This window comes from Crocodylus siamensis, chromosome 8 (assembly GCF_052110815.1).
Source record: "Crocodylus siamensis isolate JL-2025a chromosome 8, ASM5211081v1, whole genome shotgun sequence".
NCBI lineage: Eukaryota > Metazoa > Chordata > Crocodylia > Crocodylidae > Crocodylus > Crocodylus siamensis.
Window position 1 is genome coordinate 57,712,933 of NC_143402.1, and position 20,195 is coordinate 57,733,127.

Genomic DNA, 20,195 nt, shown 5'->3' on the forward strand with positions numbered 1-20,195 from the left:
TTTAATAAGGGGGTCAGGGAGCAGAGGCTCTGTTAGGAACCTGGATGCTTGGGTTCTGTGCCCGTGTCTGGCCTTGCATGATAGGCCAGGTATACCCATAGGAGGGGCTCCTGGCCAGGACAGCTGAATTCTCCACCCCTTCCACTGCCAAGGGCCCGGAGCTGGTCCAGCTCTCTCCATGACTCAGTTTCCCCTGGCGAGGGGGTGCTTCCTTCTAGGGGGGTGAGCCGTTCAGCCCAGTGGGCCGAGGTGGGGGTGCTGTTTGTGTTGGGGTGGGGATGGGCTGCAGGGGTTGGGGGGAGGTGAAGAACAAGGAGCTGGGGGCTACTAGGAGCAAATTGCTTCCAGGCTCCAAATTACAACCAGCCCCACTGCAGCCTCCAGCCCCCAGGGTGGGGGGGATGGAGCTGGGTTGCTCCACCCCAGAGCCAGCTGCATCTGCCAGGCCCTTGGCTGCCACCTCCCCACCCTGGGGTGACAGAGTGAGGAGACTAAACACCTGGGTTCTCTCTGCCTCTGAAAGGGGATTGGGGGTCAGAATGAAAGCAGGGAGAATCAGGAGCCCAGACACCTGGGTCCTTGGTCTAGCCTTGGCAGTGAGACAGCTCTAGGAGCAGGCCAGGAGGCTGGACTCCTGGGCTCCCTGGCACTCTTTGGTCTGGGTGGCTGGGAGGCCAGACTCCTGGGTTCCCTGGTGCCCCAGACTCCGTGCCTGGGGGCTGGGCAGCAGGCGGGAAGCTAGGCACCCCGCTTCTTGTCCCAAACGCAGAGTACCTCAGCCCCCAACCATTTCAGCATGGGGACACCTGGGTTCTCTCTGGGAGGAAATTGGGGCTGAATGGTTTGAATTTGGGAAGACAGGCAGTCCAGATGCCTGGTTCTCTCCCTGTGCCCTGGGTTCTATGAAGGCGGGGGAGGCATCGGGATCCTTGGGTTCTCTGAATTTGCCCCCCTCCCACCTTCCAGTGCCCCTCGCTTCCGACTCAAAGCCCTCTTCCCTACCTGACCCCTGTCTCATTCCCAGCTAATTAAATTATTGGGGGCGGGGGCAGGGAGGGGCCTTGTCAGGACATGGTGTTTCTAGGCCCAGGTGGGTGGTACTGTGGGAGAGGGGGGCAGCTGGTAAGCCCTCCCTGGCAGGATGGCACCTTGCTGCTCTAACCACTGGGTCCTGCTCTACTTCCCCAGCCCTGTGGACAGATCAGGACAGGGTCCCCTGGGGGGCCCAGACCCTATGCCAGTGCCTGCCTGACACCACCCACTTCCTCAGACAGGAGCAGGGAGTGAGGGGGGGGTGTGGCCCGAATGACTGGGTTTCCCTTGTCCTGGAAGGAAGTGGGAAGGGCAATCTGGGCTCCCAGACTCCTGGGTTCTATCCTGGCCTCGGGGGGGCTGCTGGGCAGAGACCAGCTGGGAGTCTGGATCCCTGGGTTCTGCCCAGGCTGGGCCTGTGCCCCCCTCCTCCATAGTGCCCACTGCCCCTTGGCCCTTCTCTCTCCTGTTGGTGCCCCTCCTGACCTGCAGCTCCCTCCTCCCAGCCCTGCCAGTGCCCCACACTTCTGACCCACAGCTTCTGCCCCACTGGAAGCCCGTTACCTCGGGTGACCTCCTGCCACTGAACAAAGGCCCATTGAGGCCCGCCCCCCCCCCTTGGGCACAGGTTGTTCCACAGCCCCCAGTGACTCAGACCTTCCCGGGCAGGGGGGAGGGGCAGGAGGCTGGCACAGCCCCAGCCTTGGCCCCCAGCCTGGCTCCCCCCACACACTCCTCCCGCCTGGCCCCGGCCCCACAAGCTGTTCCCAATCAGCCTGATGCAGGCACAGAGGGAGGTTTATGGGGTGGTTTGGCAGCGCCTGGGGTGGGGGGACAGGGCCCCCAGCACAGAGCCACAGCACCCTCTGCAGGGGAGACAGGATGGGGCAGGGGGCTGCAGGTTGGGAGTGAAGGGCACCAGCAAGGCTGGAGGGGTAAGGGGCTGCAGGTCTGGATTGAGGGGCACCTACAGGGCTGAGGGGGGCAGGGGGCTGCAGGGTGGGAGTGAGGGGCACCCACAGGGCTGAGGGAGACAGGGGCTATGGGGACAGGAGTGAGGGGCACCAGCAGGGCTGGGTGGAGGGAGGGAGGGAGCTGGGGGCTGCAGGCTCCTGGGCTGTGCTCTGGGCCTTGGCGCCACCTAGCCCCAGCAGGAGGAACTGCAGGCACCTGCCTCCCTGGGGGGTGGAAACTGGAGGTGGTTGGGCAGGGCCCGGTTGTGCCAGGTGCTGGGTCTCTTGCCTCCCTTTAGAGGTCCGGGGGAGGGCAGGACTCCTGGGTTCCCTTCCAGCCCCAGGAGGAGGAGGCTTGGTAGTTTAGAGCAGCTGGGGGCCCAGATGCCAGGGTTGTCTGCCTCACTTGGCCAGGGCCAGGGGCAGGGCATGAGGCCTAGTGGATGGTTCCCCCCTCCTCCCCGCCCCCAGCTGGGCCTAGTTCAGCCCCCTCTGCTTGTACCCCAGCCCCACTCCCAGTGACCTGCCTGGGGGCCACAGTCAGTGTCTCTGGGCTAGCACAAGGCCCTGGGGCTTGGCTGGAGTGGGGGGGCGCTCAGCAGGCCAGGCTGTAGGCCCCCCTGCCCCAGCAGCCAGAGCCCCCTCCCCTGCACTGCAACCTTTGCCCCCACTGGGTGCCTGCTAAGCAGGTGAAGGTCTGGTATCAGCCCAAGATGATTGAGGGACTGGGCCACCACTCCTGGAGCAGGGGAGGGGGCACCCCCACAACTCCTGCAGCCCCATTCCCTGGGACCCCTGCTCCAGGGCTGCCCACAAATGGGGGGGGGGCAGGGGACTGTGGGTCAGGAGTGAAGGGCACCAGCAGGGCCTGGGGGCTGCAGGTTGGCAATGGGGGGCACTGACAGGGCAGAAGGCTGCAGGTCAGATGTGAGGGGTCACCATCAGGGCTGAGGTGGGGCAGGGGGCTATGGGTCAGGAGCGAGGGGTATCGGCAGGGTTGGGGGCTGCTGTCAAGTGTCAGCAGGGCCAGGTGGGGGGCAGAGGGCTGCAGGTTAGGAGTGAGGGGCACCAGCAGGGTGGCAGGGGGCAGGTTGTGAGGGAAGGGCAGCAGCAGAGCAGGGAGCTGGGGGTCTGGAGTGAGGGTCGCTGGCTGGGCTGAGGGGCTTTGGGGCTACCAGGTTCCTGGACTGGGTGAAGGGCTTGGGGTCAGGAGTGAGGGGCACTAGCTGGGCTGGGGTTAGGGGAGTAGGCAGGGCCCCGTGACCATGCCGCCATTTCAGGGGAGCACCCCCCCCCACTGCCTCCTTCCCTCCATCAAATGGCTGCAGCCGGCACATTTGCCCAGCTGCCAGCGGGCACTGGGCAGTGCCAAGTCTCCTCTTAAAGGCACATGCACCCCTTTCTTGCTGGTAGGGACAGACTGGGGGCTTGGAGCTCTGCGCCCTTCCCATGCCACCCCCCAGTCTGGTTCCTGTGTTGCACTCCCCACTCTGCTCCTCCCAGAGCCAGAGAGAGAACCCAGGTGTCCGGGCTCCTGCCCCCAACCCTATCCCTGCAGTGCAGCGCCTCCTACTGGATGGTGTCATGGGGGGTTCCGAGTTTCAAGGCAGGGGGTGATTCTCAGGGGCTGCTTTGGGGTGTGTGCAACGTGTGTTCCCTGCATCCATATGTTGCCACCAGCCGCAGACATGCCAGTGACAGGTACCAGCCCCATGGGCTTGGCATGTTGCATCCCACTGATTACGGCCCTGAGATGGGCCCTTCATTGTACACCTGTCTCATAAATGTTGTGTACCCCAGTGAGAGTGTGTGCTGGCTAAGATGTGTGGGGGAGATTGGTGTGTACAGACGTGTTCAGGGGTATCACCCCATGGAGCCTGGATGCAACTGGCCCTGGGGTGGAGATGTCATGGCCTGGGGATATAGGCCCCTTCCTGTCATGGCCTGGGGACATAGGCCCCTTCCTGGCTTGTGGGGCCGCAGTAATCTTGGCCTCATGTCTCCACTGGGTGAAGATAAAGCCCCTCAGCTCCCAGTGTGGCAGGGAGGACAGGGTGTGTGGAGTGGGCTGTGGCTGGGAAGACCACAGCGAGGGCCCTGATCTTGGCCTTCGGGGTGTCAGCAGTTGCCACCGTGATGCCTCCCTTGCTTATAACCTCCTGGCCACTACTCCTTTGAGTGGAGAATGAGACCCAGGTGTCCTGCCCTCCCCTTCATTTATCACTGGACCCTCTGCTCCCCAAGAAGAACCCAGAAGTCCTGGCTGCCAGCCCTCACCCCCATCCCAACTGTGGCACAGCTGCCCCCCCATGTCATATCCTGTGGACCTTGCAGACCGCCCCTCCAATTATCCCCTCCCCACCCCCCCGGGCCCCTGGCGGCTGCTGGCTTGGCGAGGTGGCTGAGAGCCGCCAGCACTAAGATGGCTGCCAAGACCTAAGATGGCTGCCAGCCATTGCAGCTTGGCGCCGCAGGGCTGAGGCTGGCCCTGAGGGGAGCCCAGGGCTGGGAGGGGAGCTACCAGCCCCCCCCCAGTTTCCCCCACACTAGTGACACCCTCCTTGCCCAGGCCAGCGCTTGTCTACTTGGCATGAGTAGGCCAAGGCCTCCTCACGTCTCCCAGGCTTGACTAGGCCCCATGGGGCCTGTGGCTCTGGTGCCCCCTGCCCAGTGTTGGGGGTATCTGCCCCCCAGCACCCACGACACAGTGTCCAGGCCCTACCTCAGAATGCAGAGAGGTCATGTAGGAGCCCTCTCTCTCCCCCCACCCCAACCCTGTGGCAGTGCCTCCCCAGGATCAGGGCCCTGTCATTCCACACACGTGGCTCAGGCACAAGCCACAACAGACCAAGCTCCGGCTTTGCCAGCCCCACCCCACCCGGACTCCTGGGCCGTGTGGCAGAAGCAGGGGTCAGGGCTTGGGGCAGGGCTGGGGGCTTCAGGGCTCAGGAGGTGCTGGCAGTGTGACCCCCTGACACCGCCACCTCTGCTTGTGTTCCAGAATCCGGACAATCAGACACTTCAAACCAGCAAGGTGATGCGGACATCAAACCACTGCCCAACGGTGAGAAACCTGCCCTCCCCAACCTCTGCCCCCCATCCCCACATCAAGCCACTGCCCAACCATGAGAAACCCCCAGGTACCCACTACTCCCCTGCCCTTGCCCCCTACCCCTCACCCACCCCACAGACCCCTTCCCAGTGGTCATGGGAGACCCCCCCAGGTATCCACAGTCCCTGGCAGTGAGGCGGAGGAGGGGGGAGCTGGGACAGGTATCACTGCCCTCTGACCTGTGTTTATCTGTCTGTCCATCTGCCCCCCCAGGGCACCTGACCTTCCAGGACTGCTTCGTGACGTCGGGCGTCTGGAATGTGACCGAGCTGGTGAGAGTGTCACAGAGTAAGTGCCAGGTGGCAGTGGGTGAGGGGGGAGCAGGTGGGGGCAGGAGGTAGGAAAGCGGGTAGGGGGTAGAGGACAGGGACAGAGGCAGGGGGTGTGGGAGGGATTGTGGCTACCTACTGGGGTCCACAGAGAGCCTGCACACATTGCTCAGGAGGGGGCAGGGTGGGGGTGGGGGCTGGCAGTGCCCACATGCCCTTCACTGCTCTGTCCTCCCCCAGCGCCCGTGGCCACGGCGTCAGGCCCTAACTTCTCACTGGCAGATCTGGAGAGCCCCAGCTACTACAACATCAACCAGGTGACCCTGGGTCGGCGCTCCATCACCTCGCCGCCCTCCACCAGGTACCACCAGCTCCCTGTACCCCCACACCCCTCACCCATGGGGGGGGTCCAGCTGTTGACCTGTCCCTGCCAGTGCCAGCCAGGACCTGGCTGCAGAGACTTGCCAACCTCGCTGTGTGCACCACAGCTTCATGGTGCAGAGTGGGGGTGGGTAGTAACCAACCCGGGACCTCTGCCCCATTCCCACTCCTGGATAAGGGCCATATCAGGCCAGCCCCCCCCACCGCCTGGTGCTCACGGTCCCCCCTGACCCTGTGCCCTCTCCCCAGCTCCACCAAGCGCCCAAAGTCAATCGATGACAGTGAAATGGAGAGTCCCGTGGATGATGTCTTTTACCCCGGCACCGGGCGCTCCCCTGCCGCTGGCAGCAGCCAGGCCAGCGGTTGGCCCAATGACGTGGACGCAGGTACAGCCCCTCTCCCAGTGATCCCCCCACTGTGGACCCCCAGCCCAGCCATCAACAGCAGGCCTGGCCCACCCCTGGGCATCCTTCAGCAGAGCCCTGCTCCTCCTCTCACCTTCCATGCCTTAGCACCCTGGAAGGAGATGGGTCCCCTCTCCTCCAGGTTCAGGAATGAGGGGCACCAGCAGAGCTGGGGGTGTGCAGGGCAGGGGGCTGCAGGTTGGGAGTGAGGGACACTGGTAGGGCTTGGGAGGGGGACAGAGCACTGTGGGTCAGGAGTGAAGGGCATCAGTAGGGCTTGAGGCAGGGCCAGGAAGCAGTAAGCATTAGAGCTTAGACCTTGCCAGTGCCTGTCTCTGTCCATCCGGGTCTGAGCTGTTCTGCATAAATAAGCAAACACCCTCTCTTGACCGGGGCAGGGGATGGCAGTTGGATTCAGTGCCCGGGGAAGGGGAGGGGAGAATTGGGAGCCAGATCTCCTGGGTTCTCTCTGCAGCTCCAAGACTAGTGTGGGCAATTTACAGGTAGAGCAAGAGGCTCTGGGGGCCCGGACACCTGGGTTCAGTTGCCAGCTCTGGGAGGAAAGCAGGCTGCAGCGGGTAAAGAGAGGGGGAGCTGGGAGCCCAGGCGCTTGGGTTCCTTCTGTGGAGTGAGTGGATTGGCAGCCCCATGATTATTTATTCATCTGATGCTGATGTTTGCCCATGGCCTAGCTTGGTGACTCCCTGTGGGACCCCCTCCAGGCACATTGGCAGGGCAGCAGACAGGGAGACTGAGTGCCCACCCAAGGTACCTCATCAGGGTCAACCCTCGGTCTCCTGGCCCAGCCATGGTAATCTCACCATGCCAGCCATGCCCATAGTGTATCATGGCCCCAAGTGCTAGGCATCCCCTCGGTGGGTGTGAGCTCCCCCAGAACACCCACCAGCCAGGGACAAGGGAGAACAGCCAGAGCATGTGGTGCCCTTCTTTACTCACAGCCCTCTGCCTCCCTGCCCTATGGATACCCCTCACTCCTGACCTGCAGCCCCCTGCCTCCCTGCCCTACTGGTGTCCCTCACTCCCAACCCATAGCCCCCTGTCCTGCTGGTGCCCCTTACTCCTGCCCCACAGCTCCCTGCCCCACCCAAGCCCTGCTGGTACTCTTCACTCTCAAACTGCAGCCCCTTGGTATGTGAGTAGTGTGTTTGCATGTCCTTGTTTGTGTGCATGCATGCATGTGTGTGTGTGCATGGATCTGTGGGGACAGCTGGAGGTGTAGGCATCTGTATACAGATGGTTGTGACATCTCCAGCCCTTGCCTAGCCGAGCCCTGACCCTGGGGAGCTTTTCTGCTCTCTCTTCATGAGCTGGACCCCCCCACCTGTCTCAGTTGCCCCATCCCTTCCCCGGCGCCCAGCTCTAGGGGCAGGAGGATAGAATGGAGACCCCAGGGCCTGAACGGAGCTGGGGCTGCTGCAAAGGCTGGAGATGGGGGCACAGAAGGCACTGCAGCAGGGGGCAGCTGAACTGGGCTGGGGAGCAGGACAGTGTTGGTATCACCCACTCTGGTCTCTGAGCTCCTAGAAGTACAGGAACATCCCAGGACAAGGTGTGGCTGGGCCAGCACATCAACAAAGGCTGTCAGGGGTCTGGAGCAGGGGGAAAGAAGGGCTGGGGTAGTGGTAGGGGGCTGTGGGTTGGGAATGAGGGGTACTGGCAGGGGTGGCAAGGGGCTGTGGGTCAGGAGTGAGGGACACTGGAGTAGGGGTGGCAGGGGGCTGGGGGTGAGGGACGCTGGCAGGGCTTGTGGGGAGAGGGGCAGAGAGCATTAGGTAGCTGGGGTCTGCTGGGATTTTGCAGTGTCTGTCTGTCTCCATCTATCCAACCAGCCATGCAGGTCTGAGCTGTTCTTTATAAATAAGTAAATACCCTTTCTCTGATGGGATGGGGGGACAATTGGGTGCAGTGCCTAGAGAAGGGGAGTGGGGAGTTAGGAGCCAGGACTCCTGGGTTCTCTCTGCAGCTCTGGGACTGGTGTGGGCAATTTACAGGTAGAGCAGGAGGTGCTGTGGGCCTGGGACGCCTGGGTTCTGTTCCCAGCTCAGGGAAGAGAGCAGACCACAGGGTGGGGTTCCAGTGTGCTGGTGGCACCAGGCCAGGGACCTCCAGCCTAGTGTGTGCTCATGGGACCAGGCCAGGGACCTCCAGCTCTTTGGTGGGGTCTGATCCACACATGACCTTAAAGCAAATTGTGAGATCTCCCTGGGTGATCCTGCGATCCTGGGGGCCCCAGCCATGCCCTCTTTCCCCCTCCCCAGGCATCCTGTGGGCCAAGTACTAACCATCTTTCTGCCTTTCACCCCGGCCTCTCTCGCTGATTCCCTGCCAGGACCGGCGTCTTTAAAGAAGTCTGGGAAGCTGGACTTCTGCAGCGCCCTGTCCACCCACACCAGCTCCCCGCGAATGGCTTTCAGCCACCACCCGCTGCCCGTCCTGGCTGGAGTCCGACCAGGTGAGAACGGGTGCGGGCAGGTGGGGCCGGGCACTGCCCCCCTCCTGCCCTCAGCCCTGCGGTTCTGGCAATGGGTCCCTCTGTCTCCTCCTCTCTTCCCTCTTTCTCTTTCTCTTCACTCAACCCAAGGGTCACAGGGGAGGGGGCTGGAGCTGGGCATCACTCCCACAACCCTGGGGCACAGCCAATTGGGAGTGACACCAGAGTGACTCCAGATTAGCTAGGAGGTTGCAGCAACTCCTGTCTGTCTCTGGATAATGCAAGGCTGGGGTCCTTCCTCCCAGGGCTGGTGGGTGACAGGGATGGGTCCAGAGTGTGGTATACCAGGGGATAAAGGGCTGCAGGTCAGAAGTGAGGGGCATCAGGGGAGTAGGAGCCTGCAGGTTGGGAATGAAGGTCACTGGCAGGGCTGGGGTGAGTGGGTGCAGTTTGTCTGAGTGTGACATGGGGGGCAGGCGTCAGGCAGTGTCTGAGGCTGAGGTGGAGGGGTGTCTGGGCTGCTTTGGGGGGGCGGTGTCTGTCCGTGGTTGCGTGAAATGCATGTTCATGCATGGGCAGTGCTGGCTGTGCCTCGTGTGTCCAGTGCGTGTGCTACGAGTGTGTGACAGTGCAAGCGTGTACTCACAGCCATAGCTGTTTCCTAGGAGGGGTCACTTCTAGTAGCCCCCCCAGACCCACATTTCCCTTAGCCCTCCCTCTCTCCCTCCCCAACTCCCACAGGCACTCCCTACCCCAGTACGTAACCAGAACAGGCACTGGGGCCCTATCCAGCCTTCCCTAGTAACAACCCCAGGGGCCCTGGACAGACCCCACCAACCAGGACATGGCGGGCAGGGGAGGCAATGCCAGCTGCCCCCCCTGACTCCATCTCTCTCTCTCTTCTCTGGTTTCAGGCAGCCCCCGGGCTACGGCCTCGGCCCTGCACTTCCCCTCGACGTCCATCATCCAACAGTCCAGCCCCTACTTCACCCACCCGACCATCCGCTACCACCACCACCATGGGCAGGACTCGCTCAAGGAGTTTGTGCAGTTTGTCTGCTCTGACGGCTCCGGGCAGGGCGCCGGGCAGGTATGCGCCAGGCAGGGGTGCTGTGGGCCATGGGGGGGTAGGAATGGGGTGGACGCCGGCCGGGCAACAGGACCCCCACGGCCCCTCTCTCCTCCTCTGTTTCTTGTCTGTCTCTCTCTGTGTCTCTTGAGGGCGCTGGGAGCCCCAGGGCAGGGGCAGGGCTGTGTGTGCTCCAGGGCACAGCATCATGGGTTTGTGGGGGCTTTGCAGGCCCCCCCAGTCCCAGGGCACAAGGAGGTACCAGGCTGTTATATCCACAGGGCTTCTAGGCAGGTGGGGGCCCAGGGGGCAGAGCAGATGGGGGCCAGGGCGGGGCCTCAGGGACATCCACTGAGGAGGCAGGATCTCAAGCCAGGAGGCAGGGCTTTGAGCCAGGAGGTGGGGTCTTGTGCATCAGTGGGGTGGCCAGGAGATGGGGCCTCATACATCATGCAGCCTCAAGAGGTGGGGCCTTGAGCATCACTGGGGGACTCAGGAGGTGGGGCCTTGAGCATCACAGGGGGGCCAGGAGGCAGGACCTCAAGCATCACTGTGTGGGGCCAGGAGGCAGGGCCTCTGATACTCCCCCGCCACCCTGGGTATGGGGGACACAGGGCAGTGTGGTCCAGAGCTGACCGCAAGCACCAGGGGCCACCCCATGGCTGCAGCCCGTGGCCCCAGCCAGTCCGAGGCTGTCGGCAGCCTCTGCTGGGCACGGAGAAGAGCCACAACGTGGAACACAGTGCCTGCTGGGACGTCCGGGAGCTGCGTGCCATGGAGCCCCCACAGATGTCAAGCCTCTCAAAGCCCTCGACCCACCCCTCCCATGCCCGCAGGCCGGATTCACCAGCTGAAGCCAACCGTGGAAGGCACACAGACTACGGGGCTGAGGCCCCTCCATGCCCGCCCAGCCCGGCCCAGCCCAGCCCTCCTGGCCCACGGCCTCACCCCCGTGGCTGTGGGGCACAGGCAGTGCTGGCTGCCGCTCACCCCTGTATCTGTGTCGTTCACAGCCCAGCGGAGGCGGGCAGGGCAAAGTCCCAGGGTCTTTTTTGCTGCCGCCGCCCCCACCCGTGGCCAGACCCGTGCCCCTTCCAATGCCCGACACAAAGGCCAGCAGCGCCAACCCCGAGGGCGGAGCCCCGACGCCGGCGTCACCCTGTAAGTGGACGACCCGCCATGGCCGGGCCATGCGCCCCCGCCCTCGGGGCCCTGCGGCGCCAACCCACCACGCTGGGCACACAAGCAGGCAGACAGGCTGGAGGGGACAGGAGACAGACAGATGGATGGGTGTGTGGCAAAAGGCAGTCTGGATGGAAGGATACATAGATAGGGATGTGTGCGGGGGTGGGTGAATGGATAGATGGATGGAGAAGGGTAGTTTAGACAGACAGATAGGTAGATAGATAGATATGGATGTGTGTGGGAATAGATGGATAAGGAGGTGTCTACAGAAATGAATGGATGGGCAGATAGCAGTGGGGGGGGTAGATAGATGGATGACAAAGGGTGTTTTTGGATGGGTGTATGGATGGATGGAGGGATGAGTGTCTGGAAGAGTGGGTCAGTGGCTAGACAGATGATTGTGTGGAGGAGGTTTCCTGTGTGATGGATGGATGGATGGATGGATGGATATATATGTGTGGGGTGAATGGATGGTTGGACAGACGGACAAGTGTGTGGAATGGGTTTCTGATGGATGGATATTTGGGAGGGTTTGGAAGGAAAGATGGATGGATGGATGGATGGATGGATGGAGAAGGGGTCTGTAGAGTGAATGGATGGACAGATAGATGGATAGGCAGATGTCTAGGAGGGTGGATAAGCAGAAGATTGTGGAGGAGGTTTCTGTGTGATGGATAAATGGATGAATAGAGGGCTGGACCAAGAGAAAGATGGGGGTCTGGAGGTGGCGGGACAGAGTGAGTGAGTGCATGTGGCAGACAGATAGAGGGGTGCCTGTGCCAGATGGCTGGACTGACAGCTGGAGGCGGGGCCAGCGGTGGGCAGGGCGGGGGCAGGGCCGGCCGTCCATGCCATCATTGCGTCTTGTGCATCCTGGTGTCCCGTCCGCCAGTGCCATCCGCTCCATCCCACCACCAGGGCTGGCGCCGCCCCCCCTTCCCCGTCTGCCCTTTGGTTTCCTTTTGTTTATTATTATTATTATTATTATTATTTTTCAGCGTTATCCCTTTGTCCGTTGCCATGGCGACTCGGGGGCGGGGCCTAATCCAGCACCAACAATAAACGTATCGATATCCCAAACTGGTCACAGTTCAGAGGAATGTTTATTCCATGGGACGTGGGGGGGGGGGCGCGGGCCCCACATCCCCCTCCCCCTCCCCCTCCCTTGGCCTCCACCAAGAGCCAGAGGCCAGACTCCTGGGTTCCCTTCCCAGCTTGGGAAGGTTGAGGCCAGGGTCTGGCAGGTTAGAGCAGGTGAGATGGGAGGTCAGGATGCCTGGGTTCACTCCCAACTCCCGAGATGGGAGGATGGGGTTCTGGGGTTCTAGTGGTTAGAGCAGCTTTGGGTGGGGGCGGGGCCTGGGTTTTGCTCCCAGGGGTCTGTCACCCCTCCTGGGAGTGTGTGTGGGGGGTGGGGATGTCTCTTTGAGTTTTCTTTTTCTTTCTTCCTTCCTTTTTTTCAATCTCTCCATGCGTCCCCATGACATCCCCTCTGCATTCTCCATTTGGCGGCCGTGGGGGCTGGGGGGGGGGGAAATCTGTGTATGCCCACCACTGCCCGGCCGGCCTTGCCCTCAATGGGGGGGCAGCTCAGAGGAGAGGTAAGCCCAGGAGGTTGCATGGGGGAGGATGAGGGGGGAACAGGATCGGGATCGATCACATTGTCTGGGATTGGGTCTGTCTTCTTCTTCCCCTCAACCCAGAGGGTAGAGTCCTGCAGAGGGAGGGGGCTGGGGACAGATCTGAAAGGGACACAGGGCACTCCACATCTTCCCCAGGCTGGGGGCGGGGGGGCAGCCAGGGTGTGTTATGTGCCGGGGGGATATTATGGGGGTGAAGGGCCCAGCCCTCTCTGCCCCAGCCTCTGCACAGCCCCAGCTGAATACCAGAGCCCTGAGCTCAGTTATTTCTGGCACGGGGAGTCGCAGCTGCAGGAGGGAAGCAGTGCCCCCCCCACGCTGACCAGGAGGGAATGGCCCCAGGGTCCCTCCCAACCCACAGCCCCCTACTCCCCCCAGCCCTGCTGGTGCCCCTCCCTCCTAAAACACAGCCCTATGCCCCCCCGCCCAAACGCTGCCAGTGCCCCTAACTCCTGACCCACATAGGGCCTGGGCTGGGAGTGGGGATCTGAGCCCCAGGAGTGACGGCTGCTCTTTGCCCTGCCCTGGCCTTAATATCTATGTCTTCCACAGCATTCGCAGCGCCAGGCTCCTCCACTGCCAACCGGTTTGTCGGCATCGGACCCCGGGACGGCAACTTTCTGAACATCCCCCAGCAGTCTCAGGTAGGAGGCACCCCTGGGCTCAGACCCTGGGCCATCCTAGGAGCCTGGATGCCTGGGTTCTCTCCGAGCTCCAGCAGGGGACTGGAATGTGGGTGTATTGAAATGGGGTAACCCAGGAGACCTGATGCCTGGGTTCTCTCTCCCTCTGTCAAGCTCTTGTGGCAGGGCGGTGTTCTGACGCCCCCTTCCCCCAGGCTCTTGCCCCCAGCAACCTCCCTACTCTACTGTGTAATAAGTTAATTGGATAATTAGCCAATAAATGAGGGGGGGAGAGGGGTGCCCATGTCCAGGACCCGCAAAAACCCATGCCTTGGCTGAGAAACTGGTAGGGGGGTCTTGTGAAAAAGGTGAGAGTCTCAGTGCAACAGCCTACAGCCCTGCTGGTGCCCCTCACTCCCGAGCTGTAGCCCCCACCCCCTCCATTTCCTGCCCTGAAATACAGAGCTATTAACTCCCTCCGCACCTGCAAATGCCCCACCCCATCTTCCAGGGGACAAAAAGGATGCCCTGCCCCAAGCTGTTACCCCTCTCTTGGGGTAATGCTGCCTCATCCCGGCTGGGTGGAGAGCAGTTTTAATGCCCCCTTGCAAACTAAGGCACAGTGGGGGGATACAGGCAGAGCCCCCCAACCCTAGCCCTGACCCATTTCCTCCTTCTCAAACTTTGCCACCCTCTGGGGCTCCCAGATCCCCAGAGCAGGGGGTTGGGGGAGGAGAATTGAGGGGGTGGCCAGGGGCTCACCCCCCCATCCCATAACCAGTCACGTCTGACCCGTCTGGTTTCCCATAGCAACCAGACATGATGTCACACCCAGATGAACTTGGACTTGGGGGTGTTGAGCAGGGAAACAATGGGCCGAAGCCGCGGCTGGAGCAGGGCCCAAGAGCCCTGCCAGGGTGTGTGTGGGGGTGGAGGGAGACAGTTGGGGGGGGGCCTTGCCCCCCCTCCCAGCTTCGTTCCCGTTCTCTCCATCATGGGGGTACTCTTGGGGGCTAAGAAGTTGTTTCCATGGTAACTAGTGGCACCCAGGAGGACAACCCCTGTGGCAGTGCCCAGGACCCCTTTGTGGCACCCCAGAGTGAGTGTACCTGCCCCATGTGGCTCCACCCCCAGCCACAAGCCCCACCCATTCCGTGGCCTGGTCCCGTGGTACCCGGGGGTGGGGAAACGGGTCTCTGCCACCAGATTGGCTGCGCAGAAGTGGCGTGAGCACTCCCGATTGGCCCCTCTCAGCATCGCCACTGTTGGATTGGCTGTAGCCATCCACGCGGCACCCATGCCAGCCAATGGCAGAGAAGGGATGGTGCCCAGGCTGGGTTTGGCTTGGCCAGGCCACCTGGCATAGTGCCCCTCCATTGGTTGGGGAGGGTTGGGCATCATTGCTGCCCCATCCAATCAGGGAAGCTGGCTCCAGGGCAAGGTGGCACCCAATTGGCCAAGGGTATCATGACAGTGAGTGATTAGCTGCCATCTCATTGGCTGGCATGGGCACCGCTTGGCATCAAGACTGGCACCGCAGCATGTGGGAGGAATCAGGATTGGCTGAGGGACAGTGGTGCGGGGAGGTGGGTAGCCAATGGGAAGAAACTGAGGAGCAAAGGGCCAACAAAGCCTTAGGGTAAAGGCAGCAGGATCCGGTGGTTATAGCCTGGACACCTGGGTTTTCTCCCCACTCTGTGGGGGGGACAAGGCCTGGTCCTTGGGCACCAGCCAGAAAGCAGAGGATGCTGGGAGCTGGATGCCTGGGTTCTCCTCCTACTTCTGAAACAAAGAGTACAGTCTAGGGTCCAAGCCAGGACCCCTGCGTTCTCCTCCCAGTTCAGAGCAGGGGAGCAGAGTGTGGCCTAGTGGGCAGAGCCAGGGGGCCCGGGCACCTGGGTTCTTCCTGCAGCCCTGCCACCCGTGAATGACCAGTGGTGCCTCATGGCTAAAGCAGGGGGCTGGTGGTAGCCCAGACTCCTGGGTTCTCTGCTGAAATCTGAGCAGGAGTCCCAAGGGGTTAGAGCAAAGGGGGAAGTGGGGGACACCTGGACTCTTTGCCTCTCTGCCTGTCTCTGCCCTTGTGTGGAGCTGCCCCAGAGAGCACCCCCTAGACCCTGAGGTAGATGGGGCATGCAGACCCAGCCTGCCCCAGCTGGGAAATCCCCAGTCACAGACTGTGGGCGCCCCCTGGTGGTTAGGCCTGCACCTTGCACCCCATCCACACCCCAGTGGTTTCTCGGCTCCCTGCATTCCTCCCCTTCCCTGGATTCCTCCCCTCCCCCAAATTCACAAGCAGGAACCCCGGCATCCAGAGGGAGGGGACGGAGAGAAGGAGGGGGCCTCAGAGCACAGCAGGGGAGATGCTGGCAAGGGAGGGGAGGCCAGATAAAGTTGGGGATGGTGAACAGATGGATAGATATAAGTGGAAATGGACAGATGGATGGACAGCCAGACATAGAAGTGAGAATGGATGGGAAGGAAGGAAGGAAGGACAGGCAGACAGATTGAAGAAAGAAAGAAAGAAAGAAAGAAAGAAAGACTTTATGACAGACTTTGACTTTATGGCAGATGGATGGATGGAAGGATGGAGAGAGGTACGTGGAGCTGCCTGGGTGGGGATGGGAAGATGGGGATAGGCAGGGGTGGGTGTGAGTAGCTAGGCCTGTTGCCCACGTTAACCTGCCCTCTCTCCCATCCCTTTTCTCTCTTCCAGTCTTGGTTCCTCTGATGGAATCTCCCAGGGAGAGACCCCCTGCGCCCCCATCCCCACCGCCCGCGGGCACCTCCGTCCAGACCTGGGGTCCCCACCTGCTCGCTTGCCCCCGCACGCCGGAGCCAGCCACCACCGACGAGGTCTGTGCCCTCCAACCTGGAGACTCCCAACGCCTTCTGGACCTGCTGGCACCAGCCCCTGTGGCAGCTTGGGGTGGGGGGGGATCACGCCCCCTCGCCCAGACCCAGCAGCGTCCAGGGCTCAGAGCACTCATGTGTGCTGGGAGTGAGTTCCCCCTGCCATCCACGAGCAGGGCCGCTGAGGATTCTGGACATTTCCCAGCATGCTCAGCAGCCAAGACGTAGGGTGGGGGCTGCCAGAGGCTTCTCCCAGCAAACATGAGCACCAGGACCTGGGAGGAGTATCTGGCTCCCCGCATGCCAGCCCTCCTCCCCCCCACAGGGGAGGGGGCACCAGTACAACCAGAGGCCAGGGGGTGCTGGTGGCTGGGAGTGGGGCACAGCCTGAGCAGGGGTCTCTGCTGGGGGGGGGGCAGAGAGGCCCCCAAGCTAAGTCCCCTGGGGCAGCCCCCCCCCACCTCCCTACCCCTGCTTCCCTTCTGTGTCAGGCGTGACTGGCCGGTTCCTTGCCCCCCCCCTTGTGTCTCCCACCCGCGCTTTGGATCCCGTGTTTGAGTTCTATGATGATTGTTTTGACACGACGCGTTTCTGTGACGTTCCCTGAACCACAGCGAGCCGCTAGGCCAGGGTCTGGGGTGGGGGATGGTCACACATGTGCGCCCCCTCCACCTACATGCCTTGCCCACGGGGTCCTGGCTGCCACCATCCAGCCATAAACCGTGGGCGAGAGCCGGGACCCTCCCCCCACCACCCCCTTCCCCGCCGCAGCCCCTGGTGCCGTCCGGGCCGGGCGGAAAGGGATCTGTGCCGATGACGCGCGTGCACGCACACACATGCAGCGATCACATGGCTACACACGCACACACACACATACACACACCGCATCTTCTCCTTCGCATACTGAAAAACCCAAAGGAAACCCAGTGTAGACAGGATGGGGCCCTCCCTCACCTCCCCACCACTTCCCCCTACGGGGGCAGCCGCTGCCCCAAAGCAGCTGCCTTTGGGGCAGAATGCTGCAGCAGCCGCATATAACAACCACAGGAGGGAGGACAGGTTGGGGGGAAAAGGGGAGAATTTGGCCCTAATTATGGGCTCTCGTTTGGAATCCCCTAAAAGTGAAACCTGTTGTAGTCAGAATCCCTGCCCCTCTGCCCCCCTGCCTCAAAGGATCATGGGAGAAACCAATGAGTTGCCTGCTGGGCTGTGTATGGTCTGTCAGTTCTGACACCTGCCTTCCCCCCTCTTCTCATTGGCATGGGGGGGTCGCTCCCTCCTGCTCTGCTCACCTGGGTAGGGGGCAGGGAGGTGCTGGGGGGTGGGGCAGAAACCTGCCTCCCCCCCTGAATTGAAATGCAATGATATTCCAGTCCCAGTGGAGAAACAGGGTCATGATGGGAGGACTGGGGTGCTGTTACTGAGTCCCCACCCCTCTCCCCACCACAGCTCCCTCCCAGGTAGGAGTCAGAGCCTGGCACAGAGCAGCTCCCAGCTTGTTGGGGGGAAGCCTGGAGCCCTGCCCTGCCAGTCCCCCCTGCGCCCACCCCAGCACACAGCTGCAGGACAGCTGGGCACCCCTGGGGCAGCTGGGTGGGGGCAAGGTCCAGAATAAACCTGTCCCCAAGGGCATAGGGTTGCCCTCAATCAGCTGGGAACTAGGCTCCTAGGAGATCCAAGAGGCCCCCCGTAGGGTGGGGAGGGAGATCCAGAGCTGACCTGATGCTGCAAGATTGATGCCCTGCAGTCTCAAGTTCCCCCCCACCCCAGCCCCTCTTCTAGACACACCGACCCCAGACCCCTGTGGTATGACACCTCCTTGAATGAGAGGGGGCCTCAGCCAGCTGGCACCAGGCTCCAGACCCTGGTGGAGCTGTTGACTGTTGCCCCCAGGTTCAGCCAGGATCCCTGGGCTGGGGCGGGGGCACTGAGTGGAGCTTTCCACGGGGTCCCGTGATCACTCATGGATTCCCCACCTCCCCCGTGGGACTATTGAAAACCGCTTTAAAACCCCCCCACACATACACACACACAAAAAAACCCCTTAAAATAATAATATTAATAAAAATAATTAAAAAAATAAAATAAAAAAAGAGCTAAAACCAGAGCTATATATGGGAAGACCAGTAATGAACCCACGGGGTTTTCCTTCGAGCCAAGTGCAATGATCGCCTAGTTTTAATAACTTTGTATGTTAAAAGATTGTTAAGAAGAAGAGGAAAAAAGAGTCTATTTTTTTTCTTGTGCTTGTCCCACATCCCGGGGACGCTAAAAATGCGGGGATGCCCAGCCTTTGGAAGTGTGGGAAAAGCCCTTTTCTTGGGGGAGTTCTTGTCCCTTTATTTTTGCATCCATTTCCCATATATATATATAAATATATATATATATATATATATATATAATTTTTTTTCCTTCTCATTTGTTGTCATATATTTTTTCCTCCTAAGGACTCCTGGTTTCTTCCTCCAGGAGCCATGTCATTATTGTTGGGTTTGTTGTGTTTTTTTTCTGTTGGTTTTTTTTCTTTTTTTTTCTGTTCCTCCTTCTTTGTCCTCCTGGGAATGTTTTTCTTTCTTTTTGGTGTGGGGGGGGCAAAAGGGGTTGGGTTTCATTTTTTTTATGGGGGGGAGGCTTTTTTCCCACCAAGAAAAAAAAAGAAAAAGAAAGAGCAAGGTTCCCTCTGGACCTGGACAGGAATAAGGCAAAAATAAAAAAATAAACCATGGGAAAAGGGAAAAAAATAACAGAAAATAAAAAAAAGAAAATTTTTTTTAAAATCAAGCAAAGCCGCAAAGAAACAAAAAAAGAGGCTGAAAAAACCATATATATATAAAAAAAAAAAGAGAAAATGATTAAAAAAGACAAAAAAAGAAGAAGAACTGAACCCACAAACCCTGGTGCTTTTCCAATATAAAGGACATTAAGACTCTATTATACATAGTTTATGAACCAATTAATTGTTATCATAAAGCACATGTTAGGCAACACGCATTATCCTCCTTTATGTTAAGGCCAAGGCAGGGCCGAGCAGTGGCCCGGAGCCGGGGTCCCCCCAGCCTGGGGGGCTGGGGCAGCGCTGGGGGCTCAGGGGGCACTGGAGCAGCGGGAGCGACCCCGGAGACCCTTCCCCAGGGCACTGGGCAGAGGGACTGGCCCCTGTCCTGAGCGCATGGAGCAGGGGACCCATCTCTTTCCAGGGCCCATGGAGCGGGGACCGGGCCCTGTGCAGGGCCTATGGAGGGGGCGGGGACCGGCCCTTTCACTGGGTGCATCATGGACCGACCCCTCCCCAGGCCCTGACCCGCTCTCAGCAACCCCCGCCAAACCTGCCCCGCAGGTCCGCCCCGCATCGGGATCGGGGCCCCTTCCCTCTCCCCCCGTGGGTTTCTTTGGAGCCAAGCGCCAAGTTCATCTCACCAGCATTTCCACCCCCACGGAGCACCCCCCCGGGCAGGAGCTGCCCCCCCCCCGGGGCAGGAGCTGCCCCCCCGCCCTTCCCTCCTCGTCCCGCCCCGGGAGGGCCCGATCCCGCGGGTGCCTTATCGCGGCCGGCCGCGGCCGCTGTGCCTTCCACGCCCCCCGCCGGGGCGGCCAGACAGCTGGCTCCGGCGGGGAGGGGGTGGGGGGCTGCGATCGACCCCCCCTCCCCCAACCCCCCCTCATCGAACCCACCCCACCCGCAAAGCAATAAGATCCGGGGTCAGGCAGGGGACGCCCCGCGCTGCTGGGGGGCCCCGATCCGCATCCCGGTCCGGATCCCGGTCCTGATCCTGATCCGGATGGAAGAGGGTGCTTGTCCCTCCCCGCCCCCCAGCTGGGCTCAGGAGACCCCTGAAAGGCGCCTCCATCCCCCACCCCCATCAGCCCCCCGCCCCGGGGTCGCCCCCTCGCTCCCGCTGCTCCCCCCCCGCCTCTCGCTCCAGGCCAAGCCCCGTGCGCCCCCGGCCTGGCCGCGGCCCCCGGGCTGCGCCCCCCGCCCCCGCTCTCGCGAACAAGTTTCTTCCTAGGCGAAGAGACGCAGTATGTATCCGTGCAGTACAGTATGATATCGCCCGGCCCGCCCCGCTCGCTCTCCGCCCGCTCCTCCCCGCATCCACAATAAAGCGTAGTTCTCGTTGAGGGCCGCCTCTGCGCCTTCTTCACAGCGCCCGGCCGGGGCTGAGGGGGGAGTCCCCATCCTGGCCTGGGAGGGTGGCGCTCCTGAGCCTGGCCTGGCGGGGCG

At 61.4% G+C, this 20,195-nt stretch overlaps 1 protein-coding gene across 9 annotated transcripts in view; it reads left to right on the forward strand.

Moving 5' to 3' along the window:
• NFIX (nuclear factor I X) overlaps positions 1-20,092 on the forward strand; it is an 80,133-nt gene extending 60,041 nt beyond the window's left edge. For 5 of the 9 annotated variants that reach the window (XM_090061090.1, XM_090061088.1, XM_090061091.1 and 2 more), the window contains 9 exons: positions 4,987-5,049; positions 5,311-5,385; positions 5,607-5,727; positions 5,997-6,133; positions 8,502-8,624; positions 9,518-9,693; positions 10,686-10,833; positions 13,050-13,141; positions 15,837-20,092. In XM_090061090.1, coding sequence (XP_089917216.1) covers positions 4,987-5,049; positions 5,311-5,385; positions 5,607-5,727; positions 5,997-6,133; positions 8,502-8,624; positions 9,518-9,693; positions 10,686-10,833; positions 13,050-13,141; positions 15,837-15,851 — 950 coding nt within the window. In that variant the 3' untranslated portion in view covers positions 15,852-20,092. Of the gene's footprint in view, positions 1-4,986; positions 5,050-5,310; positions 5,386-5,606; positions 5,728-5,996; positions 6,134-8,501; positions 8,625-9,517; positions 9,694-10,685; positions 10,834-11,855; positions 11,942-13,049; positions 13,142-15,836 lie in introns of those variants that run through there. The other 4 variants (XM_090061094.1, XM_090061093.1, XM_090061095.1 and 1 more) reach the window with 4 other exon arrangements.
• Positions 20,093-20,195: the final 103 nt, after the last annotated feature.